The following is a 24,257-nucleotide window of genomic DNA, read 5'->3' on the forward strand; positions in this document are numbered from 1 at the left end:
ACCTCCTCCCATACAAAGCCTCAAAAGGTGTCATTCCAATACTCGAATGAAAACTATTGTTGTAAGTGAACTCGATCAACGGCAAACACGAATCTCAACTTACTCCTTGTTCCAAAACACAAGCTCTCAACAAATCTTCCAAAGATTGTATTGTCCTTTCTGACTGACCATCTGTCTGAGGATGATAAGCCGAACTCAACCTCAACTTAGTCCCTAAAGCCTTTTGCAAACTTTCCCAAAATCTCGAAGTAAATCTCGGATCTCGATCCGAAACAATACTCGACGGAATACCATGCAACTTCACAATTTGCTCCACATAGATCTCGGCCAACTTAGGTACCAAAGTACCTTTCTTAATAGCAATAAAATGTGCGCCTTTCGTCAAACGAACTACTACCTCCGAAATTACTTCGTAAACTTTTGTAGTCTTGGGCAAGCCTCCCACAAAATCCATCGCAATACTATCCCATTTCCATTCCGGTACAAACAATGGTTGCAACAAACCAGACGGTTTCTGATGCTCAATATTCGACTTCTGACAAACTAGACAAGCATAAACAAACTCAGAAATTTTCCTCTTCATTCCTGGCCACCAAAACAACTTTTTCAAATCTTGATACATCTTGGTTACTCCCGGATGAATACTCATTCCACTTCTATGAACTTCTTCCAAAATCATCTTCTTTAACTCGGGTACATCGGGTACACACACTCTTCCATGAAACCTCACCACTCCATTCTCGTCAACTTTGAAATTAGCTTATTTTCCTTCCTCAACGACTAGTGTCAACTTCTCCATTAACTTCTTATCCGCCTTTTGACATTCTTTGACATTCTCAAGAAAAGTATTCGTCAACTTCAACATTCCCAATTTCACACTCTTAGGAGTCACTTCACACACTAGACTCAAATCTCGAAATTCTTCGATCAACTCCAACTCCTTCACCATAAGTGACGACATGTGCAATGACTTCCTACTCAACGCATCGGCCACCACATTTTCTTTTCCGGGGTGATAACTCAATTCAAAGTCATAGTCCTTCAAAAACTCGAGCCATCTTCTTTGTCTCATATTCAACTCCTTCTGATCGAATAGATACTTCAAACTCTTGTGATCACTAAAGACTTCGAACTTCGATCTATACAAGTAATGCCTCCACACCTTCAATGCAAACACAACCGCGGCTAACTCAAGATCGTGTGTCGGATAGTTCCTTTCATGAACCTTCAACTGTCTCGACGCATACGCTACAACTTGACCTTTTTGCATAAGCACACCTCCTAGTCCCATCTTCGAAGCATCACAATACACAACGAAATATTCTTTAGCATCAGGTAAAATCAATACAGGCGCAGTAGTCAATCTCTTCTTAAGCTCTTGAAAACTTTTCTCACAATTCGCATCCCAAACAAACGCTTGATCCTTTCGAGTCAACTTCGTCAAAGGCAAAGCCAACTTCGAAAATCCCTCAATGAATCTTCTATAATAACCGGCCAATCCAAGAAAACTTCTTATTTCAGAAACAGACTCCGACATTCCCCATTGCAATACGACATCAACTTTCGCTGGGTCAACCGCTATTCCTCCACTTGAAATCACATGACCAAGAAAACTTATTTCATTCAACCAAAAGTCACACTTCGACAACTTGGCATACAACTTCTTCTCTTTCAAAACTTGTAAAACCATCCGCAAATGCTCCTTATGCTCTTCTTCGGATTTTGAGTAAACTAAAATATCATCGATGAACACCACAACAAACTTGTCCAAGAATGAATGAAAAATCCTATTCATGTACTCCATAAAAATACCAGGTGCATTGGTCACACCAAAAGGCATCACCGAATACTCGTAATGACCATACCTCATCCTAAAAGCAGTCAATAAAATATTTTAACACACAAAAACTAATAATTTGAAAATTGGGTCGTTACAAATGTTGTCACAGATACTTTGAGGAAGCCAAACAATTTGCAGGTAGTAGTAAAGGATGGAGGTGAGGACGGATGAAGCTAGTACTAAGCGACCAAGAAGCAAGTCACGACTGCATTATGTCTATGATAAAATGGAAAAAACTTCTCTTGGCTCTCCCTCGGAAGATTGGGAAGCCTAAATACTTGTCTAGGGAAGCAGTGCTCCTAATATCAGTAATAGATGCAAGTTTGTTGATCTTAGACTAGGGTGTACCTAAAGAGTAGAAAGCTTGAGACTTTGACAAGTTGATCATCAAACCTGAAGCATGACTTAAATAGGCAAAATTGTCAGTAATAAAGTGTAACTGAGAGTTCTTAGCTGTGGTGAAGAAGAGAACATCATCTGCAAAAGGGAGATGAGTTAGTGGGTGCCCATCGTTAAATATGTGGATAGGGCCAAGTACCCTGGTGTACTGCATGGTTAATGACAATACATAAATTTTCAGTTAATTTCGCTTAAATCGTAGTTGTCTACGTAAATCTGCTAGTCACGATGACGATTTAATAAGAAATTTGACTTAAATGACTAATTTGAAATTTTTTAAATGTATGAGATCAAATAAAAATTTAAAGTAAATATAAGAGACCAAATATGTAATTAAGTAATATTAATAATAACGGCAAATTACACTCACCTCCCTTGAGGTTTTTCTAAATAACACTAACACCCCTCTAGTTTCAAACTAAACACTAACATCCCTTAATATTTAGTTAAATAGACAAACACCACCCCTCCCTTTTAACACCGTCAGTTCCCTTCCTTGAGTTCCTTCACTTTCTTTCCGTGCTTTTGTATGTTCTTGTTGGTTTCTCTCTCTGGTCTCAAATCAGTTACCAAAATGTTCGAAATTGGCTTCACCTTTGACTAGTGTTTGTATTCTGGTGGGATCACATAAAGTGCTAGTTAAATTCAAAGCAGCCCAATTTAAAGCACAAGGATACATGGGAAGCTCTCAATATGTAGTTACCATTTGGAACGAAATATACAGTATAGTGAAATTGAAATCACAATGAATCAATGATTGTGATATTATTCTCTATACCACACATCTCAGTCCTATTGTTGAGTTTCTTCTTTCTTCATAATCGGTTTATTTTTATAGCCAAAACCGAAAGAAACAAAACATTCAGCTAGTTGTACGGCAGCCCCGTTTTATTGTATTCAAGAAAGAAAAAAAAAAAGCAAACTAACAGATAACTAACAATGTTAAAACGAGGGGAGGTTAGTGTTTAGTTTGGTTAGTGTTTAGTTGAAAACTAGAGGGGTGGTAGAGCTATTTAAGAAGACCTTAGGGAAAGGTGAGTGTAATTTACCCTAATAATAATAATAATAATAATAATAATAATAATAATAATAATAATAATAATAATAATAATAATAATAATAATAATAATAATAATAAAACTTATATAAAAGAATGAGTTTAATTGTTGTGTACCGTCAGTGTAAAAATTCTTTACACATGCATCCAATGATATTTTGTCACATCATTTAATGAACATGACACATCATGTGTTTTTAAATTCATAATACTAACAATATCTTTCATTCAACAAAAATCTTTTATTAACAAACTCACCATAACATAAGATAAGACACATGTTTTTTAGCAGCAAAAATCTCTTATTAACAAACTGACCATAACATGAGACTTTTTTTTTTTGGACATAAGTTAGACAGGCTACCTGACCCGCTAGTTATATATAAAGAGGATACAAAAAATTTTGATGTGGACTTTTCATAATACCAACAATACCCATAATTTTGTTTTAACCGCAAAAATATTTTATTAACAAATTCACGATAATAACATAAAACATGTTTTTCCCTGCTCTTCTTCTCTCTCTCAACCACCGCCGGCCCTAAAACTCTTTTTGATTTTCTTCTTCTTCTCTCACCCATAGAGGGGTGGTTTTAGGTCAATTTTTGGCCTAAAATCACCCCTTTACATTTTTCTCTTCTTGCTTTTTAATACAAATAAGTGATTTTCACATAGTTTAAGTCTTTTAGTTTTGTTTTCATCTTTGCGATTTTATCCTTTGTTTTGATTTTCAGTATTGTTGTCCCGTCTTAGTGCGGAGTATTGTTGTCCCGTCTTAGTGCGGAGTATTGTTGTCCCGTCTTTGTGCGGTGTTCATTTGTTTCAGGTTTGAAGATTAAGGTTGATCCAGTGCAGATCCAATCAATGACTTTTGTACCATCAACGCTACAGATCCGACGACATGAATGTTTCGGAAACTTCAATATAGTCAAATATGTAGGCTTTTGCAATATGCCGTTTGATGCTATTAACACGGATGCTGTGAGTTTGTTCGCAGATTCATCCTTTTTGTTTTTAGCGATTTTGATTTGTATTGCATCGATGTACTCTTATCAATTTGAATGAATGAATATCTTGTTTTATTCAAAAAAAAACATAAAACATGTTTTTATTTTTGGCAGCAAAAATAAAAAGTAATAGATTAACAAATTCACCATAATACAAATTAAATATTTTTTTTTTGTTTCCTTACATAATAGACACACTTCGCTTGTAATAATAATACTGGAGTACTAGATTAGTAGTAATTCTGTTTGGACAAAATAGAGAAGTCAAGTGTGAGTGACCCGATTCGAAACCAAATAATACCACTTCTTCCTCTTTCATTAATTTCTTTTCTCCTACCCATTTTGTGCAATTTTACAATATCTTTGTCTTGTTCACACAAAAAAGTAAGAAAGCGAATTAGATTGATTCATAGCACCTTGTGTGGTCTCTATTAAAAAAATATTGAATCATGCCTTCAGGTGCAAAGAAGAGAAAAGCCGCCAAGAAAAAGAAAGAAATTCAATCCACTAATCCTTCTTCCAACAACAACCCTCAACAACAACAACAAGGTTCTCTCTCTCTCTCTCTCTCTCTCTCTCTCTCTCTCTCTCTCTCTCTCTCTCTCAACAACTTTTTGCATGCACCATATCTTTGTCCTTTTCAATTTTTGTTGATTTTGTTCTTTTTTTTTCAGTAGATGCATAGCTTGATGCTCAAATCTAATTTTTCTTTATTTTTTTATTTTTTTTTTGTGAGTAGATGAGTCATGAGGAGCTTCTAATTGTTCTTGTTTTTGCTTTTAAGTAGACTGTGATGGTTTGGAAATTGGGAATTAATTTGCATGTTAAAAGAGATTCAATTTTATGTCGTATATTGTTTTTTATTTAATTCTTATTTTTTGAATGATTTAAATTAATTCTGTATGTTAAATTTTATTCAATTCTCATCTTTTTAGGGTATGTTAATTAAGTTTGTTGATTGATAATTGTGTTGGAATTAATTATTAATTGGTTTTGATAACAAATTTTAGGGGAGAATGAGTTGAAGTCCATAGATGAGAAAGGAAGTGATGGTGGAGAGGGTGATTCGCCTGCGTATCGTAATCATGATGATCATAATCAATTCAATGAAGGTAGTGAAGAGGTGGAGGAGATTGAACAATCAGCTGCTGTTGCTAAGTCCTCGGAAGAAGTACGTAATGACGATAAGATCGATGATAAAGTCGAGGGAGGAAAGGAAGGCGTTGTTGAGATAGAGTGGGATATGAAATCTGAGGAGAGTTGTGAGAACAAAGATGTGAGTGTTGTGCAAATTGAGTCTGCCAAGGAATCAGATTATAGGAATGGGAATTCCGTTGGTTCAAATGATGTAACTGAAACCGGTGCTGCGAAGAACTTAAAGGACGAGTCGTCCTATAATAATTCTGTAAAAGACACAGATGCATTTGATGAGGTCGTTGATTCGGTAAAGGAGAGTGTTAATTCAGTTACAGAATCTTCTGCGGATTCGGTTAATGCTGTGACATCTGTCTCTGAGAGGCAAAGTGGAGATACTGGAAGTGTTACACTAGAGAAATCATTGGACTCTCGAGTAGTGGAAACTGATCTTGCTGGCAAGAGAAGCGAGGATAAAGTAAATGTCTTACCTGATGAGGATGTTAGGACATCAAGTTTAGTGGACGAACCTGAGACAAGGGAATTTGACAGTACAATATCATCGGCAGTGTCTCAAAGTCCTAATGGTGTAGAACACGTGAAAGATTCCAATGCTGCAGAATGCTCTGGAAATCAGGTTTTGTATCTTACTCTTTCACACAAACATACAACACTATGCATATATATAAATACAACTTAAATTTGTTAACGTATTGCTGAACTTACTAGTGTGTGATTTTCGCTAAGACGCTTTTAGTTTCTGAACTTTTGCTTTGACAACTATTTTTTTTGCGTTGACAACTATTTTAAAAGCTTTTATTTGCTGAATTGTATCGACATGCAGCCTCCAGTAGCATCTGCTCCACTTAGAGTGCATAAGACATCTTGGTTGAGTTGCTGTGGCCTATTGGATGTTCTGTCAGGCTCTAACAGATAAATCAGGTTAGGAATTATTTTAACTTGGAACATTATATTTTTAAATTTGTATAATTTTGAACTCCCTTAACCAGCTTCAAATTTTTACTTGCCTTTTTACAACACACACACATACACATGTGTTGGTTGTTTGTGATTGTTTTAGGCTATGTAACACCGACCCTTCATATAGAAGGGATGTAGTGTCTGACATCTACATGTGGTTACATTCAATTATATTATTTTCTCAAAATTTTAGCGGTGTCAACGTGTCAGTTTCGTGCCCGATGTCCTTGTCTGTATTCATATAGGTTTAGCGGTTTGCCTTGTTACATAGTTACTCTCTAGTTTTCAAAGATGTTTGGTTGTTTTATATTCATTAATTTACTGCTCAGTTCATTATGATATTCTTTTGTAGCATCTCATATATGATGAATATTTTGGTTTTTATGGTCATGTTTTATCACCTTCAGTTTCATCCATTAGTAACAAAATTATGGGATATAGATAACATATTTTACCAATTATAACTCAATAATAGAAAATAATTGTGGATGATAATATATTGGGGTAAGGATATTTAAAAAATGAGAGTGACTCATAATTAACAATATGTAGGCATCCCTGTTATCATTGGGAATTAAAAGAATACAACACTCGATCAGAGGGTGTGATTCTTCTAGAATTTTAAGTTGTGTGCTTATTATTCTTCCATCAGAATCACGGTCACGATTTCGATTGAATTGAGTGATCATATTTGTTGGACTAAAATAATATTTCAATTGGTGCATATTTTGTTTACTCTATATGCAAAAATTATGTATTTCCTCCATTTTCTCTCATGGCTACTATGGTTCTTGGTTTTCTGATTTAAATTTTGATAATCAGATAATTTAATATTTGTATTCCTTTCTGTTAATGAATTATGTATAACCATTTTTGTTTTAAGCATTTTCTATTCTTTTTATATTCACTGATTTATTATTTAGATCTTTTGGTTTAGTTTGTGTTATAGTTCATCTTTGTATAGTAAATTGAGAACTGAGACAGAATATATTCTAATGTCTATGAATGAAGACAACATGGCACAGCAGAATTGCATTATATGTCTATACAATATATTACTTTGTTTGCATGCATATTACTTGTTGTGACTTTGTAGTTTATTGGAGTAATATTAACATGCATTTTGCAACTTTAAATTGAGTTTTTCTTGACAACCTTGGCAATTTGTTCCTCTTGCAGGAATACATGCATGAGGATCTCAATTGATGTGTCAAAACCTGTGAAGACTTTAGGACTTGGTTCAGATTTTTTTGTGATATTTGGATGAATATGTGTTGTTTATGATTTTCCAAACAAATAATGGGCAACAGGTCCAACTATATGAGAGGTTTATATACAGTGAGGATTGCTGTAGTAATTGTGTTAGCAACAGTGTCAGCTCAATATCTGTCTTTAATACTTTTCAAACTACACTTTTGTTTAGCCTGCAATTGTTATTCTTGTTGTCTTGTTTACATTTTACAACCACCACCACTGAAATATTATTTTTATTAGGTGATGTCTGTTAGATTATAGAATTTAATTTCTTTACATTGATAGTGTAAAATATTTTACACATATTTAATCATAATTTACCATATAGATATTTGTCAAAGTCTTTTAGAAAATAATATTACAACCTTGGATAATGGTATGATATGATTAAACATCTTTGTTAATTCTGTTGAAGTTGTTTGGAATCCCACACTGCTTAGGTTCTTGGACTATTGAGTGTATATATGTGTTTGGACACCCTCATCATTTGAGCTAATTTTTGGGATGAGATCTTCATCATATAATGTATATTTATTGAACTCTAAATGATTATTATGTCTAGTCATGATCATGACTTACAACCAGTGATTTGGAACAGGATAAGGTGTAGTCAAGGTTGCCTTTTCATAATTATTGAATGTAGCTTATTGTCAAATTTGGCCCTTTAATTATTTTGTATTAAAAACAATTAAAAACTGAAGTGGGTAGAGATAGAAAACAAAATACTGACTGCACTTGAGCCATATTCTAATGATTTTACCATATACCCATATTTATTTGTCCCTAGCTCTCTTGTACATGTAATTCACATTAAAATTTGCATCACCAAATTTTGGATTGAATTTCATAGGAGACCCTTATGAAATGACCTTACTAGTGTACTGTAGATGATACAGCAAAATATATTCCAGTTTATCTCACTAAAGGCCACAGCACCCTAATTAAAAAGTTATGTAAATTCTAAACGAAAATTAATTCTCCCATATGGTCTTGTGAGAAAAAGAATACTTGGTCTTCTATTTTCCATGTTTTTAAAGACAAGTAAAAGCAGATTTATAAACAATGATAGGAAACAACATAAATGAAAATAATACAGATGATATTAATTTTTAATATTTTTTTTACAACATTTATTCTTAATCAATACAAATCCAATCATGTTATTACCACACCAAAAAAATAAATGAATAATTCAGAGAAGAAAATAGGGGTTAAAAAGATCACATAAAAATAACACCAATACATTCAATCATTAATCAAAGTTTTATCTCCTTATTGCAGCAGCACCATGAATAGCAGCTATGTAGAAAAGCTGTGTAGCTGAAAGGATAATCAGAAAAGCCTCCATAGTTTTCTGCAAATTTGAGAAATTCAAAGATTTTGCTTAGTGAACATTCTTAGAATCATTTAAAAGAAAATGACAGTAAACAGAGTTTTCCTGTCTTACCAGACGAGAATTTCTGACATTTAGCTGAATCTCTTTGCATCCAAAACTGCACAAATAAATGTCATTTAGTTAGTACAAAAAAAATTGTACTATGGCGCAGGTCCTTTCTAGCTCAATAAGGTCTTGGGTTCGATCCCCAGTTTGGACATGTAGCAGCGTTAAAACTCTTAAGGAGAGTCTCGCACAGGAGACCTGGTTTACGTAAAAAAAGAATATCGTACTATGATATTCATTGGTTTAAAGAAAGGTTTGTGATGATAATCAGGCTGTGACCGTAATTTGAGGCGGAAACAACTGCATTTATCTGTGATTCTCTGTAATATAAGGATCGCAACATGATTGTGATCACAACCTCGATTTAAAACTTGATGATATATAAATGGTTGGGAGGAAGAAGAGATTGATTACCCCATGGCAAGAAGTGTAAGAGCCCATGCAATGGAAGCAACTGAAGCTGCAGATGGCAAGCTCTCTGAAGTCCATGAACGAATATGATTGAGTCCTGAAATGAATGATCCTGCCCCAACAACTCCAGCAATCAATGCAAATGTCACAAAGAATCCAGTTGCAGCATTTCCCATAGGGAAGTATATCGGTGAAAAATGTGCGGGAAGATCGAATCCTGGACCTGCAGTTCAAAATTGCATGTGAAGTGATTTATGCATGAATATATTCACGTGAAAGTGAGTTGAACAATAAACTTGAGTGTAAAAATCACGCTTGTAGTTACAAATTGCAATTCCTGGTTGTAAGTTATATATAATTATTTCTCGAGGGAAAATCAATTTTAATTGACATCACTTTAACACATCAAAATCAATTTTATGTGTTTGAAATCACTTTTGATTCTTGTTACTGTGAAACCAAACACAAACTAAGTTGAAAAGATTAGAGAAAATCTTACCTATTTCAAAACCATGATCTATGGCTTTATTCATGGCCCATCCACCAATGCCTAAAACTATGACATACATGCAAAAATTCAGCCCCAAAAGAAGTGTAGCAATTGGTTTCATTTGTTCATTTGCCATCTCTATGTTATGTGATTTTGGACAAAGAAAAAGCTGATTGGAACAAACCAAAAAAAAGAAAGCAAACTAAAGGAAAATTTCAAAAGGACAAAAAGGTTTGAAGGGAAACCTTAAGCACAGGACTAGAATACAAATGTTGTGTATAAATGAGAGCTCTAATGATGTATATATATATATATATATATATATATATATATATATATATATATATATATATATATATGAGAAGCGATGGATAAAAGGTTTATAGTTCTTTACTTGCTAAGGCTGCTAGTTCAAAAGGGCTATGCAGGGTTGTAAAGATGATATGATTAATGCTTCAAATTCAAGGCAAGATGAAATATACTAGACCCTGATTCTTACTTGTCTTACATGTCTTAGTGTTTTTTAATTATAGTATTAGTACCTTATTCATTTGTGTAGTTGTTTGTTCTAACAGACAAGTAGATATTCTTTGCCTCTTAATGACTCTTCTTACTTAGTAGTATCATACTATTTTCTTATCCTTCCAAAGACTATTCAGTTAAAAAATTGTTCTTTAGTACAAATTTAATTTGCAGGAATAATACATACACTTTTCCTATGAAAAGCTTCCTATCCAATTTTCTGATCTAATCAAAATGCAAGCATCTATTCTGCTTCCACACCTCAATAAATACAATAGAATGGGAAGCATATGTTGTAAAATAAAAGCGCTTATTTTGTTTTTAATTTTGAAGTTTTGAGTTTAGAGATTACTATGCACTGCCAGCAGTGAAGTCTGGATACTCCAGAAATAGTGAAGAATAGTGTCTGACACGTATCTGATGCCGATACACCCTAATACGCGTATTGGAGAATGTTATTTTTCGGTTTAGAAAATTCGATTTATGAAAATAGGAGAGAAGAAATTACTGGCCAAGTTGCGGCTCTCTTTAAGACATTTCACGGCACTACCCAAATTTGTGCAAGGTAGACTGTCAACAGTGAAGTTGCGGGATAAAACAGTCAATTCAATGAAAATACTGTTATCTACTGCACTTTAGAAAATGGGCAAAAAAACACCTCTGATGGTTCGATGAACCAGTCAAGTGTTGATATACGAATATCAATTCAAAGTGGCAACAACCATTCTCTCTGAAGTAAGAAAATATTTTGTGAGAGAAGAAGAAGGATAACGATACGTGGTGATTAGAATTAATCGTAAGGTGAGAACTGAAGTAATGTATTTAGATAGAGAAAGCAAGGAAACTGTTTGAAAGGATTTTGTGGGAGCATTAATCTGCCAACAAACCAAAACGTGGCCACAATAAAAATAAAAAAATAAAACTTTTAATCTTTTTTAAAGTAAGATTTATTAAACAACTTTAATTTTAGTTTTAAAGCTATTATTTCTAGTTTTATCGTTAAAATAGCTTCTACACCTAAAAAAACTGGGTCAAACGGTATCTAGGTGTTCTTATACATGGCTTTGTACGAATTGTTATATATATACTATGATGTGTTGCTACACCATTTAATGAATGTGACACACCGTGTATTTTTAAACACAATACTTGATGTGTTGGTATTTTATTAAACACATGTGTAAAATAATTTTACACTGACAGTGTATATAAATTAAATTCATGAGATATTGTATATTTTGTTAATTCCGCAAATGTTTATAATTGGTTTTTTTCGTTGTGTGTTGTTTATTGGGTTAAACTGAGTAGCCCAACTTGGATACCATGTTTTTTGTAACGACCCAATTTTCAAATTATTAAATTTTATGTGTTAAAATATTTTATTGACGTAGAATTTTAATTAAGTTAATAACTTGAGTTATTTATCGAGTACGTTAGTTATTAAGCGAGTAGAGTGAGTTAACGTGTTATTGGGCCAAGCCAATTGGGCTTGAGGCCAAATGGGCCTTGTGAGCATAGTGGGGCGCCCATATGGCCATGAGGGAAGGGAGAATTCATTATTCTCTTTTGTTCTTGTGAGTTCTTGAGAGAAGAGAGAGCTTGAGGAGCTAGGGCAAGAGGAAAGTGAAGGGATTCAAGATCTTTCATCGAGTTTTCTTCGAATCCAGGTATGAGAGTAGGTTCCATAATCGTGGGTGACTCGAGGAAGGGGAGAATGTCGATTTCTCCTCACCCGAACTTCCTCCACCCCATTTTCGTTTTAGCTTGGAATGGATTTTCTTGATGGAAATCGTTCCTAAGGTTCTTAATATGTTTAACATGCTTTTAACATGATTAATGAACGAAAATAATGGTTAAAAACGAGTTATATGAAAGATTAAACTCAAGAACTTTGTGTTCTTGAGAGTTTTGATGAAAAAGTGTCAATCTTTACTTTTTCGATGATTATGATGTAGATCTGAGAAATGAACTGTCCTTTTGTGTTTATCCATGTTCGTTCTGCTTGAATACAAACTCTTTTGGGGTTTATAACATGAAAAATGGGATTTTTGGGTGATTTGGTGTAGAAAACGCAAGTTTTGAACTGTCTTGACAGGAGGCACTCGCTAGGCCTTCGCTTAGCGAACGTGTGGCGAACAGCTCGCTGCAGCTCGCCGCAGCTCGCCACGAGCAGGTGTCTTCTTGGCATTGTTCGCTTAGGCTCGCTAGGCCTTCGCTCAGCGAACGTGTGGCGAACAGCTCGCCATGAGCAGGTGATCCCCTGGTGAGGTTCGCTTAGGCTCGCTAAGCCTTCGCTCAGCGAATAGTTCGCTGATGTTTGCTGATGCTCGCTATGAGTCAGCATTTCTCTGGTAGTGTTCGCTGATGCTCGCTACCATTCGCTTAGCGAACAGTACTGGACCTACAACTTTTTGTTAATGTTTGTAAGTGTAATTAGGCACTTGTAACATGGTTTAATGGTATTCTTACATGATTGTTGATGCATGTTGATGCTTATAACACTCATTACTAATCGTTAAATGATTGTTAATCGTGTATGAAGTATAAATGAAGAATATTAAGGTTTTGTTAAATCTTAATGATGAAGTATGTTGGATAGTGTTCCACATAGTAAATGAAGAGCTTTATGCTATATATTTGTGAGTGAATTCATGAAAAACATATACATGCATTCATGAATTAAATAGGATATTGGATATTCCAATAAAGAAGTATATCGGATTATATTTATCCGATAAAGAAGGATATTAGAGGTGAGATACTCTAATAAAGAAGATGGTACCACATGCATTAGAAATGTCTAGGGTGACATTCATGAAGTTGAAGCATTAGAGTCGCATTAGGCTATGTGTGCATTTTATGATAAATGATATGTGACACATGTTTGGCTAATTGTGGTATTTGATAATTGATAATTGATTGTGTGAGTATTCGATTATATGTGTTTATGTACTTATAATGGAATGATAGATGTTGATGAATATGTATAGATGTATGATATATGCATGAATATTGAGAAGTGTTTAAGTACCGTTTTACTTACACTTATATTTTGATTATGTGATCTAACTCTCATGCTTTGTGTTATGTGCTGGACCGTTGGGGGTTCAGATTCTCAGGTTGAGGATCCCGATCAGAGTTAGAGGGCTTGCTCGTGCTTGTGATAGTGCGCTTTTTGGTGAGGAGTTTAGCTTAGACTACTCCTTAGATATATTTTGTATATCTTTTTGATTGGGTTGTATAGAATTGCTTTGATTAGGTATTTATCGGGTCGGGTTATTCGAATTGAATTGTATTAAGCCCGTGATGGCATATTTGACCTTGCTAATCCTTACTCTGTTGTTGTAAACATAATATCCTTTGTTGATATGGCCTAGAGCCTAGGGATATTGTGTGAACAATTATGACTATTGTATGATATACATTATGATAATTATCATTTTAATCTCCGCTGTGCTAGCATGATTTTAATTATGCCGTGATTTTGTATTATAACATGTGACGCCTAAATCTTCTTAAGTGTTTTATTTATTTATATTCAATAAATTTCCGTTAAGGGGTTTGGGTGTTACATTTTTCAAAAGAATCCAACTTTTCGCGCCTCTGTAATGTCTCAATCATCCCTTGAAATGACTAAACTACCCCTCTCTCTATCTAGAAAGCGAGCACGATTTCGCTCTCTAAGTAGCGAGTGACAATATAAATTCTCAAACTCAACATCTTCACCCCCGAGAACGTAAAAAAAATAATGAAAAAAAGAGTTTGCTTTCTAGATAGCGAGCATAGTTCGCATTCTAAAAAGCGACCTCTTTTTTTCATGATTTTTTTCACTCTTGGGGGGTAAAAATGTTGATTTTGAGTATAAAATATTGCCACTCGCTATTAGAGTGCGAACCGGAACAAATTTCGCTGCTTAGAGAGCGAACTGATACACAGTTCGCTATTTAAAAAGCGAGAGTAATAATGTGAATTTAATGTGAAATATTGTTGTTGCTATATATATAGGGTTAGGATCAAATGACACCAAGGTGTCAAACTTTTTATATGACACCTTCGATAATATTTTATTGGATAATCGTATTACAAAATCGACCGTTGGATTGAAAGATACCATAACATAGATCATATATATAAAATATAACATTAATCAGAAATCGTTTGATACGTCAATGAGATACATCAAAATTAACGTACGAACATTCAAAAAATGAGTTAATTTTGATGTATCTCTTTGACATATCAAATGATTTCCGATTAATGTTATATTCTATATATATATATATATATATATATATATATATATATATATATATATATATGATCTATGTTATTGTATCTTTCGATTCAACGGTCGATTTTGTAATACAATTATCTGGTAAAGAGCTATCGAAGGTGTCATATTTTTAAGTTTGACACCTTGGTGTCATTTGATCCTAACATATATATATATATATATATATATATATATATATATATATATATATATATATATATATATATATATATATATATATATATATATATATGTTAGGATTTTTGGGTCATGGACCGGGCGTGGATGTAAAGATTTTACCAAGGCCCAACAAGAAGTGGCCCAATATGATCCAATCCACAATTCAAAATAATGCAAGGCAGGATAAGCTGTGATGGCGCCAACATTTTGAAATTGTGGCGATAAGCGAAAGAAAATATCTCTTCCACTCTGATGACTCTTGAGGAAGACGATAGCAACCGCCCATCATGATCCACCGTGACAGAGAATAAGGAGGAAAGTAACCACCCCCAGGAACGCCATTCACGGAGGAAGAAGGAGGTGGCCGAAAAACAGGGTAGTGAAGCTTGGAGAAGAAGGAAAGAAACTCTATAAATAGCATCAATCATTCATTGTCAGATATATATTCATTTTTTTACTCTCAAAGATATGGACCTTTCTTTGGTCTAAACTTATGTAACATTATTCAATCCAATATCAATAATACAACCCCCTTTGAGTGTTCACCAAAACATTTTGGCGCCCACCGTGGGGCCCGGTAAAACGATTCATGGGCCTCAAGTTCACAAAATTTTCAAACCTCATAGTAGAAAAAGCATTTCCACATGGCTGGAGATACCGTCAACAATCATGCTACAACCTTGCAAGCCGTCGTTCAAAAGATTCAACGCCTCCAAAGGCAAATGGCATCTTTTGAGGAGGACAAGGCGCAAGAGCGTGAGAGGGCGAGACTAGCCGCTCAGGATGAAGAAGGTGTAGCCGTGGTAGATTCGCAACCCTTGGCTCAAGCCCTTTGGGAAACACAAGTGCTAGATGGCTTCAAAGCGCCACACCTCCCTTCTTTCGACGGAAAGACAGATCCGGTGGAGCATTTAATGGCTGTCGGAACGCAGACCGCCATCGTAAACGCCCAGGAACATCTAAAATGCAAGTTACTATCAGGAACTTTCAAAGATGCTGCACTGCGTTGGTACATGAACCTTCCCAAGAACTCCATTGAGAGTTACGCTGATTTCCATAAGAAGTTCATCCACCAATTCGCAGGATCTAGACATGTCAATGTGACATCCACCAGTCTTTTCTCAATACGTCAGGCTTACACGGAGTCACTCCGTGAATACTTGGCACGTTTTAGTGAGGCCACTATTAAAGTTTCAAATCCCAACTAGGAGATGTTTGTAGCAGCGTTTCACAATGGCCTCGGAGCAGGATATTTCAACGAGTCCTTGGCGCAAAAGCCTGCCATCTCCATGCAGGAGATAAACAAAAGGGCAGAGTGTTACATTAAGGGAGAGGAAAATAATGCTGAAAAGAGAATGAGAGACGCCAAGGAGAAGGAGTATGCTAATAGGAGAATCAAGGGACCATACCATCAGCCTCAAAAGCAGGGTTTCCGTCAAGAATCGTCATGGCATGAAAACCATAAAAAGCCATACTAGTATCCGCAAGATCGAGGAGTCAGAAATTATCAACCTTATGATAGTTACACTCCTTTGAAGGAAACTAAGGTGCATATTTTGCACGAGATTTACTCAACAGGAATATGCATGAATTGTGATGAAGTGTTTAAGTATCATTTACTTACACTTGTATATTTTTTAGTATGTTATCTAACTCTCTTTTATGTGTTATGTGCTGGACCGTTGGGGGTCCAGATTCACAGGTTTCGTGTTTTTCGATGTCGAGTCGTCGGTGAACCTCCGCTCTGATTGTGACACGGGATAGGGGTTTGTATATAGTATATAGAGTCATTCATGACTCATGTATTTAGATCGGAAAAATGTATCTTTTGTAAGGGAATTTATATAAAACGAGTTTTTATTAAGTAATTGTGTTAGTATTATATTGTAAAGAGAAGTGTAATACCTAGAACTAATATTCTATAAATTAAATTGTAATTTTCTGTTGCGTATTATTTTGTAAAGGTAGAATTACTTAAATAATGGGTTTGGGTGTTACAATTGGTATCAGAGCCCCGCTGTCTTCGGACTGTGTGGGTTATATGTCGATCAGAGCAGGTCTGTGCAGTCAGACCAAGTGAGTGTTGTGTGTCAGTCGTGTTTGTCTAACAATTTTGTGAAATCACTTATGTTGTTCATTTAAGAACTATGAGTGGTGTGAATTGGATTAATCGATCCATTCTTTTGTTTAGTAATGGTGTGAGTGCTATACTTCTATGTTTATAATAGTTGTATATGCTTAGAGTTTAACCTTTGTGAAGTTTAAACTTGGTTGTTGATGTTTATTGCTAACTGTTGACGATCCAGCATGATATAAAACTGCAGGTGATAATGATTTGAAATAATTTTAAAAGAAAAACTAATGTTATTTCTTGATGATGAAAATTTTGGTGAAAATATAAAGTTATATTCTTTTGAGTAAGTGAAAATTAAATTTTCAAGATGGTGAGAAGAGTACGATATTAATGTGTCCTTGTATGTGTTTGTTATATGTTTTGTTTATAACATGTGCTAGACGATTACTAGGAACTTGAATTGCTATGCGTTTTATGAGTAAAAACACGAAGAGGTCATAAATCTATGTTGTGATTGTTGATGCATGATTCTAATTGTACTTTCAAGTCTATAATGATGTTATATGCTTGATGTTTTGGATTTTGTGGATCGATGAGTCGACAAAACGAGATTTTAGTGAGCATAAGTTCGAAACCGTAGCAGAGCACCCAGATTTTTGGATGTGCTCGCTAGGCGAAGAATGAACCTCGCTGAATCTCGCTAAGTCTCACTAAATCCCGAGGAAGTTCTGACTTGTCTCGCCAGGAGCTCGCTAGCTTTGGCTAAGCGAGGGAGCCAGACAAGAATTTTATTTTGTTTATGTCTTGTCCTAAGTTTATTGAATGTGAGATTATTGTCTTCAAGTGTTTGTTAGGACTAGAATAAATGTGAATATGAATTATTGCTATGCAATGTTCAGTTTTCTTGTGTTGTTTTGATTTCCTAACTTTGAGAGGTTAAAGAAGTATAGGTTACTTGGATGCTTGCATGATTTTGTGTAAGTGTTTAGGTATCGTGGGTTGGGTTTTGTCCCTGTATGTGACGTGCGTGTAAAGGATGTCGATACTAATTTCTTTTCGGAAGAATATGTTTAGAGACGATAGAACCGTTAGGTGTGAGCACCGGAAGTTCTAGTGAAAGAGTACGAGTGGGTTTGAGATAAGTGGGGGAGAAGGTTATATACATCCGAGATGTTTCGAACGTGAGAAGATAGGATGAGTAGAGATGTTCGTGAAGCGGAATATTCAGGAATTGGTGACGTTGTTCGAAGTGGAAAGAATGGGAGCAACAAGTTGTGAGAAACTACTAGAAGGGAAGTTGTCAGACCAAGTGTTTCGCTGTAGGGGCGTTAGTGAGATTGGTTAAGTGAGATGTAGAGTAATCGGAATGGTTGGAGATCGTGTGTTGCACTAAAAGTATGGAGGCGTGTTTTGTGGACCAAAGTTGAAGTACCTGTTTGATCGGAAGGAGTCGAATATGAGGAAGAGGAAGTGATTAGGATTCTTGAGGAGATGATGATTTTGAATTAAGTTGTCATCCAATTGGATCGGATGTTGTAGCGGATGCTTGATTAAAGAAGTTTGTGGATAGATTGGTACTCATAGTAAAAGAGGTTGAATTGGTTGAAAAATTGGGAGTTCTAAGTCTAGTGTGCGAGGTGATTTCTAGAAAGTATGACGTTGGGTATGTTTGAAATGATTAGTCATTTCTTGAGAAGATTGTAGGAGCTTGGAAAATAGATGTTAAGATTAGTGGACCGTTGGTGTTAACTAATCGAGGAAAGGAACTAAGTTTTGAAGTAGATGAGAATGGAATTGAGAAATATCATAATAGGATTGGTATGCTTGTTGAATCGTTGGAAGTAAGGATTGTATGAATAATCGAGTTTATTCGAAGATGGAAGTAGGATAACGATTCGAAGGATTTTGTGAGAGGCTTGTCGAAGAAAGAGTAATTGGATTTGGATAATGACCGGACAATTGGTGTCACATGTTGAACGAGAACGTAGAGTCTTGGAGGTTGAGATGAAGCTAAGTGAGTAGTAACGTCTTAGAATGATTAGAAATAAGAAAGTTAGCCATTGAAGAACGTGCAGAGAATGAGTAATATGAGGTCATGTTGGAAGTGACTTGTGTTAGGTGAGAGTTTGCGAAAAGGATTACCGGACATGTGAGTAGATGTTGTGTTTGAGCACATATAATAAGGAGTTGAAGGCAATGTCTAAGGTAAGTGTCGGAGAGCATTTTGTAGGCCCAAAAGATAAGAGTGAGTAAGTATTTACTAAGGAATTTGGATTTATGGAATAGGAAAGTCGGTGGAGACTAGTGTTGCTAGATGCATCGTGGATGTTGGTGTAGTATGGTCATAATTGGTGATAATGAAGTAAAAGATTTTAAATTGTTTCATCATGAATGATGGAACGGTAGAGATTTGATGTATAACTTAAAACGTATTTTGGACGAGAATTTTGGAAATTTTCTAGAGATGTCATATTGGAGATGCCTTGTACCTTATATAAGGATTTGATGGATGGAATTAGATCGTATGGCGAATATTTGGAGCTTGTGGATTAAATTCAAGAGTTTGATTTTGGTATCGAATGTACTAAGGAGGAGTTTATAGATAGCTTTCCATAGAGAGATGATGATTGGTAGAGGTCGGAGGTGAATAAGAAACTGATGGGTGAATAAACAGAGAAGAGTATGCTTGTTGCAATGCAAGATGATGGAGAACATGGATAGATGGATTGTGGGCGAATTGAAGATGTCGTTTGGAATCAACGAGATAGAAGTTTTGATTGTTTGGATAACCAATGTGAGGCAGTGGCCTAATTTTGAAGTAGTGATTTACTAAGGAATTAAGGAGGAGTGATATTGGAAAATGTTTGCATTAAGGAAGGCAAACGTTGGTTAAGAGATGACTTGGGAACGGAGTAGTCGTATTGGGATTCGACTCAATGACTGGAGATATGTGAGAAAAGGAATTTGACGGTTAAAGACGATAGTTTTTAGCATGTGTCAATGAAAATTTGAGAATGTGGGTCATCAAGTGAATGTTGAGATGGCATTATCGAGTGATAAGTTGGAATAAGATTCGAATATGAATAAGTGATGTAACACGGTTAAGTGATTCATGAGGGAATCAAAGACTTATAGGATTTGGAGAGTTGTGGAGTATTCCACGGAAGTATCTTTTCGGAGTATGTTCGATTGGTTGTACCTGTTTTGGGGTAACGTTGTGAACCGTAGAATGTGAGTCTATTGATGTTTCGTGCGAAGTGGATGTTTTAGCGGTTTGATAAGAATGGTTTATGCCGATATCATGATTGTTGACTATCTATCGACAAATTGAGGAACTGGCCGTCTTTGATCTCTTGTTGATAAATAGATAAAAAAAAATTGCGTTGGATGGGATAAACTAATTTTGTCAAACTTATAGTTTTGCATAGCGTTTGGAGTGTTTTGTTGGAAAATGGATAAAGGAGTTATCCAGAGTTGTTTTAGTCGCGTAATTTTCGAGGGCGAAAATCTTTTAAGTGAGGGAGAGTTGTAACGACCCAAATTTATTATTCACTATGTAAGTGTTTATTTATTTGGTGACGTAACTTTTAAGTAAGATAATAACTTTAAGTTATTTATCGAGAGATTTAATTAACTCGTGAGTTAGTGAGAGTTAACGCGAGTTGGGCCAATCTAGTGATCTTGAGGCCCAATGGGCCTTGGAACAAGAGTGGGGGGCGCCCATATATGGCCCTTAGAGAGAGAAAGTGTCACATTTTGTGACTTTGAAGACAAATGAAGAGAGAAGGGAGAGCAAGGAGCTAGGGCAAGATCTTGGAGGAGAGATTCGAGGAGCAATCGTTGAACTTTCGTCGTATTCAGGTAAGAGAGTAGATTTCATATTCGTGGGTGATACGAGAAAGGGGAGAATGTCGATTTCTCCGTACCCAAACTTTCTCTACCCCATTTTCGTTTGGGTAGACTAAAACACGATATTTTTCATTAATCTCGCCAAAAATTGAAGGATAAAATTTATAACACGGTGAAAACTAAACGAAATAAAAAAAATCAAAAAAAGAGGTGCAACACAAGGACTTCCCAGGAGGTCACCCATCCTAGTACTACTCACGCCCAAGCACGCTTAACTGCGGAGTTCTGATGGGATCCGATGCATTAGTGCTGGTATGATCGCTCCTGATATATAATACGGTTTAATTGTATATATGTCTTCCATCTTTCAGGCCAAATTTTGGAAAAATCCGAGAAAGTAGACTACAACACGATATTTTTCATTAATCTCGCCAAAAATTGAAGGATAAAATTTATAACACGGTGATTGCGTTCATCAAATGTTGCTCTCATTCTTTTCATAGTTCCATAATTCTAAGATTGGGTATTCCCCACTAGGATTATTTTCATTTTTCTCTATCAAAGCTGCCACCACACCATTATATGTTGCGCTGCCAATTCTTTTCTTCAGCCAATTCAGCTTGTTATCTTCATCGTTAATTATTACTTGCTATAATAAAAAACAGGGTCTATCAAAATAGCTATGTAGCTTGGACATGACACTAATACATGTGATTACATTTAATTATGTTATTGTTTAAGTGACGATCGGTGTCAATGTGTCGGTGTCGATCCGTGTAAATGCTTAATAAAACAAGATTACTATGTGTTTAACCAAAACATACCTTAGCTACCCCATCAACTAAGGGGGGTGTATTCAATTGGGATTTCGTGAGACAATTTTGGCAAAAAAAGTCTTGATGATTTTATGAGATTTTGTTGGACTATATTGATTTTGTGAAATTTTAAAGACTTTTTTACAAGACTTTTTTACAATCAATATTTTTAACTCATGATTTGAATGGATTTTGAGAGATTGTTTTCAAAAGACTTTTTACAATCAAGATTTCATAATACTTTATATATTAGGAAACTTTTGTATATTATGGAAATTTTAAAAGAATCAATAAATTTTAATAAAATAAAATTGGGAATGTTTAACCTAATTGAATAAAATAAAATTGGGCATATTTAACCTAATTGAATATTTGAATGATGTTGCTTTACAATACAAGTGCAGCAGCCAGAACCATAAGTTATTAGAACTATACCAGAAAAATCGAATGATCCCATGGACAAGAAAAATAGTTGATGAATTGGCATATGATGTTGTATAATAGCCAATTAATATGAACAGGGTGAGTTCTTCGAGCAATTCGAAATTGTTCATGTTATCATTCACTCAAAAATCATTCCAGAAAGTAATAGAAAACAAAGGGAAGAATATAATTCGATGCTTTCAGACGGTAATAAAAAAGAAAAGGAAGAATATCAGCCCATGGAAAAAAGTCATTGGGAGCATGAAAAAGTCTCAAGGGTTTGGGTGGGATTGTTGGTATTTATATTTTTAACTAAAAAGTCTCACGAAATCCACTTCTCACAAGAATCCATCAAAATCTGTATACTTTTGAATACCAATAGATATTTTATAAGTTGTGAAGAATCTCAATTGAATACCAACAAATTTCGTTGCCTTAAAAAAAAAATCTTAATTGTCTTAATTGAATACCACAAGATTTATTTATATTTCATAAAAGTCTTGATTCAATACCACTTGATTTTTTTTCAATCAAAATGTCTTTTAAAATCCCATGAAATCGCAATTGAATACACCCCCCTAAAACAACTTTGAATGGATTCCAAATTGGGTCCTTTATATTCTCTTTCCACAATGAGCACAATTTAATGTCATAAGAGCCGTCATTTTATACCACAATACCATCAATTAAATTTCATACAAGCCACACAATACCGTCAATTCAATTTCATACAAGCCACACAATACCACCAATTCAATTTCAACCGAGCCACACAATACCGTCACTTCAATTTTACCCGAACCACACAATACCGTCAATTCATTTCATATAAGACACAATATCATCAATTCAATTTCAATCGAGCCGTCATTTTAAGTCATGTTACCGTCAATTCAATATATAGATCCAAATATCAAATTTTGTATCCGATATTATTCGGGCATAATACCATTATCCTTCGATTCAATTTAAATATCAATTAAAGACACAACACCGTCAATTCAATTTCATAGGACGATACTGTCAATTCAATTTCAACCGAGCCACACAATACCATCAATTCGTTTTATATATAACATAATACCGTCAAATCAATTTCAGCCGAGACATAATTTTAAAATTTTGCATCCAATAATATTCAGGCACAATACCATTATCCTTCAATGCAATTCAAATATCATTTAATGAAACGATACCCTCAATTCTTCCATTTTCTCGAATTTAGATCCGTCAAGTTAAAATATCATATTTTCCAATCAAGGGCCGTTGAAGTACAATATTATCCAACACATATATTAAATTATGCATCCATAAGAATCATCTCTAGTTTTCATGTTTCTAGTGTCATTCTATCAAGGGTCGGTAAAACATGAATATGTGATATGAATATTTTTGAAACAACCATCATCATCTCAATTTATCATGTTGCTACGGTAATTTCATTAAGGGTCATTATAACATGTATTTCATGTTATAAATATGTTTGAGAGAACTGCAGTTTAACGTCGCTTCAAGGCAACAAATATTTGTCAATAAATGACAAACATTCAAGGTCATACTATTTTGCACAAAATGTCATCCAATATTTTATTTTGGATTCAAGGTCATCCGATCCAAAATATCATCGTATCAATTTTTATCATTTAGACCACAGAAGCTCAAATATCAAATATGTCATCTCATATTTTTATGTTTCTATTGTCATTCTATCAAGGGTCACCGAAACATGAATATGAATACGTTTGAAAGAACCATATATAAAATAAAGAGGAAGAAGAAGAAAATACCTGCATATTGCACTTAACAAGATAATAATGCCAGGAGCAAATATTTGGTTGTAAAGCCTTAAATTGAAGAACCTCTCTTTCTTAATTTGTACCAAAAAAAAAGGAAGAACAAATTCAAGCACCAACAAACTATGTCTATCAAGAAAATGAACTACTACTTACTCATGAAAGACTACATGTAGATAACAACATATCTAAGCATTTAGAAAAAAACCAGCAACACTAGCTCACAGTTTTCAGGCAAAGGAACTGTATATATTATATAAAAGAAAGGAAAATATAATATTTACCTCGATAAATTGGCCATAATCCTAGTTGTT

General features: G+C 34.7%; 2 protein-coding genes and 1 non-coding gene across 3 annotated transcripts; 1 reads left to right on the forward strand and 2 right to left on the reverse strand.

Moving 5' to 3' along the window:
• The first annotated feature begins 4,517 nt into the window (after window positions 1-4,517).
• LOC123884107 lies at window positions 4,518-7,874 on the forward strand. Its single transcript, XM_045933118.1, has 4 exons — window positions 4,518-4,852; window positions 5,314-6,074; window positions 6,282-6,379; window positions 7,598-7,874. Exons 1-3 carry the CDS (start codon window positions 4,753-4,755, stop codon window positions 6,372-6,374), a joined length of 954 nt encoding a protein of 317 aa, XP_045789074.1. The 5' UTR covers window positions 4,518-4,752; the 3' UTR covers window positions 6,375-6,379; window positions 7,598-7,874.
• Window positions 7,875-8,750: 876 nt separating this feature from the next.
• Window positions 8,751-10,297, reverse strand: LOC123884109 (membrane protein PM19L-like). Its single transcript, XM_045933119.1, has 4 exons — window positions 10,024-10,297; window positions 9,528-9,747; window positions 9,120-9,165; window positions 8,751-9,026 (listed from the first exon to the last, which is right to left on the reverse strand). The coding sequence occupies exons 1-4, from the start codon at window positions 10,148-10,150 to the stop codon at window positions 8,937-8,939; spliced, it is 483 nt and encodes a 160-aa protein (XP_045789075.1). The 5' UTR covers window positions 10,151-10,297; the 3' UTR covers window positions 8,751-8,936.
• A 10,822-nt stretch (window positions 10,298-21,119) lies between these two features.
• On the reverse strand, window positions 21,120-21,238 carry LOC123887593. The gene has a single exon (XR_006801606.1). It is a non-coding gene; the product is annotated as a 5S ribosomal RNA (ribosomal RNA).
• Window positions 21,239-24,257: the final 3,019 nt, after the last annotated feature.

The sequence above is a fragment of the Trifolium pratense genome, linkage group LG5 (genome assembly GCF_020283565.1).
Source record: "Trifolium pratense cultivar HEN17-A07 linkage group LG5, ARS_RC_1.1, whole genome shotgun sequence".
NCBI classification, from domain to species: Eukaryota; Viridiplantae; Streptophyta; class Magnoliopsida; order Fabales; family Fabaceae; genus Trifolium; species Trifolium pratense.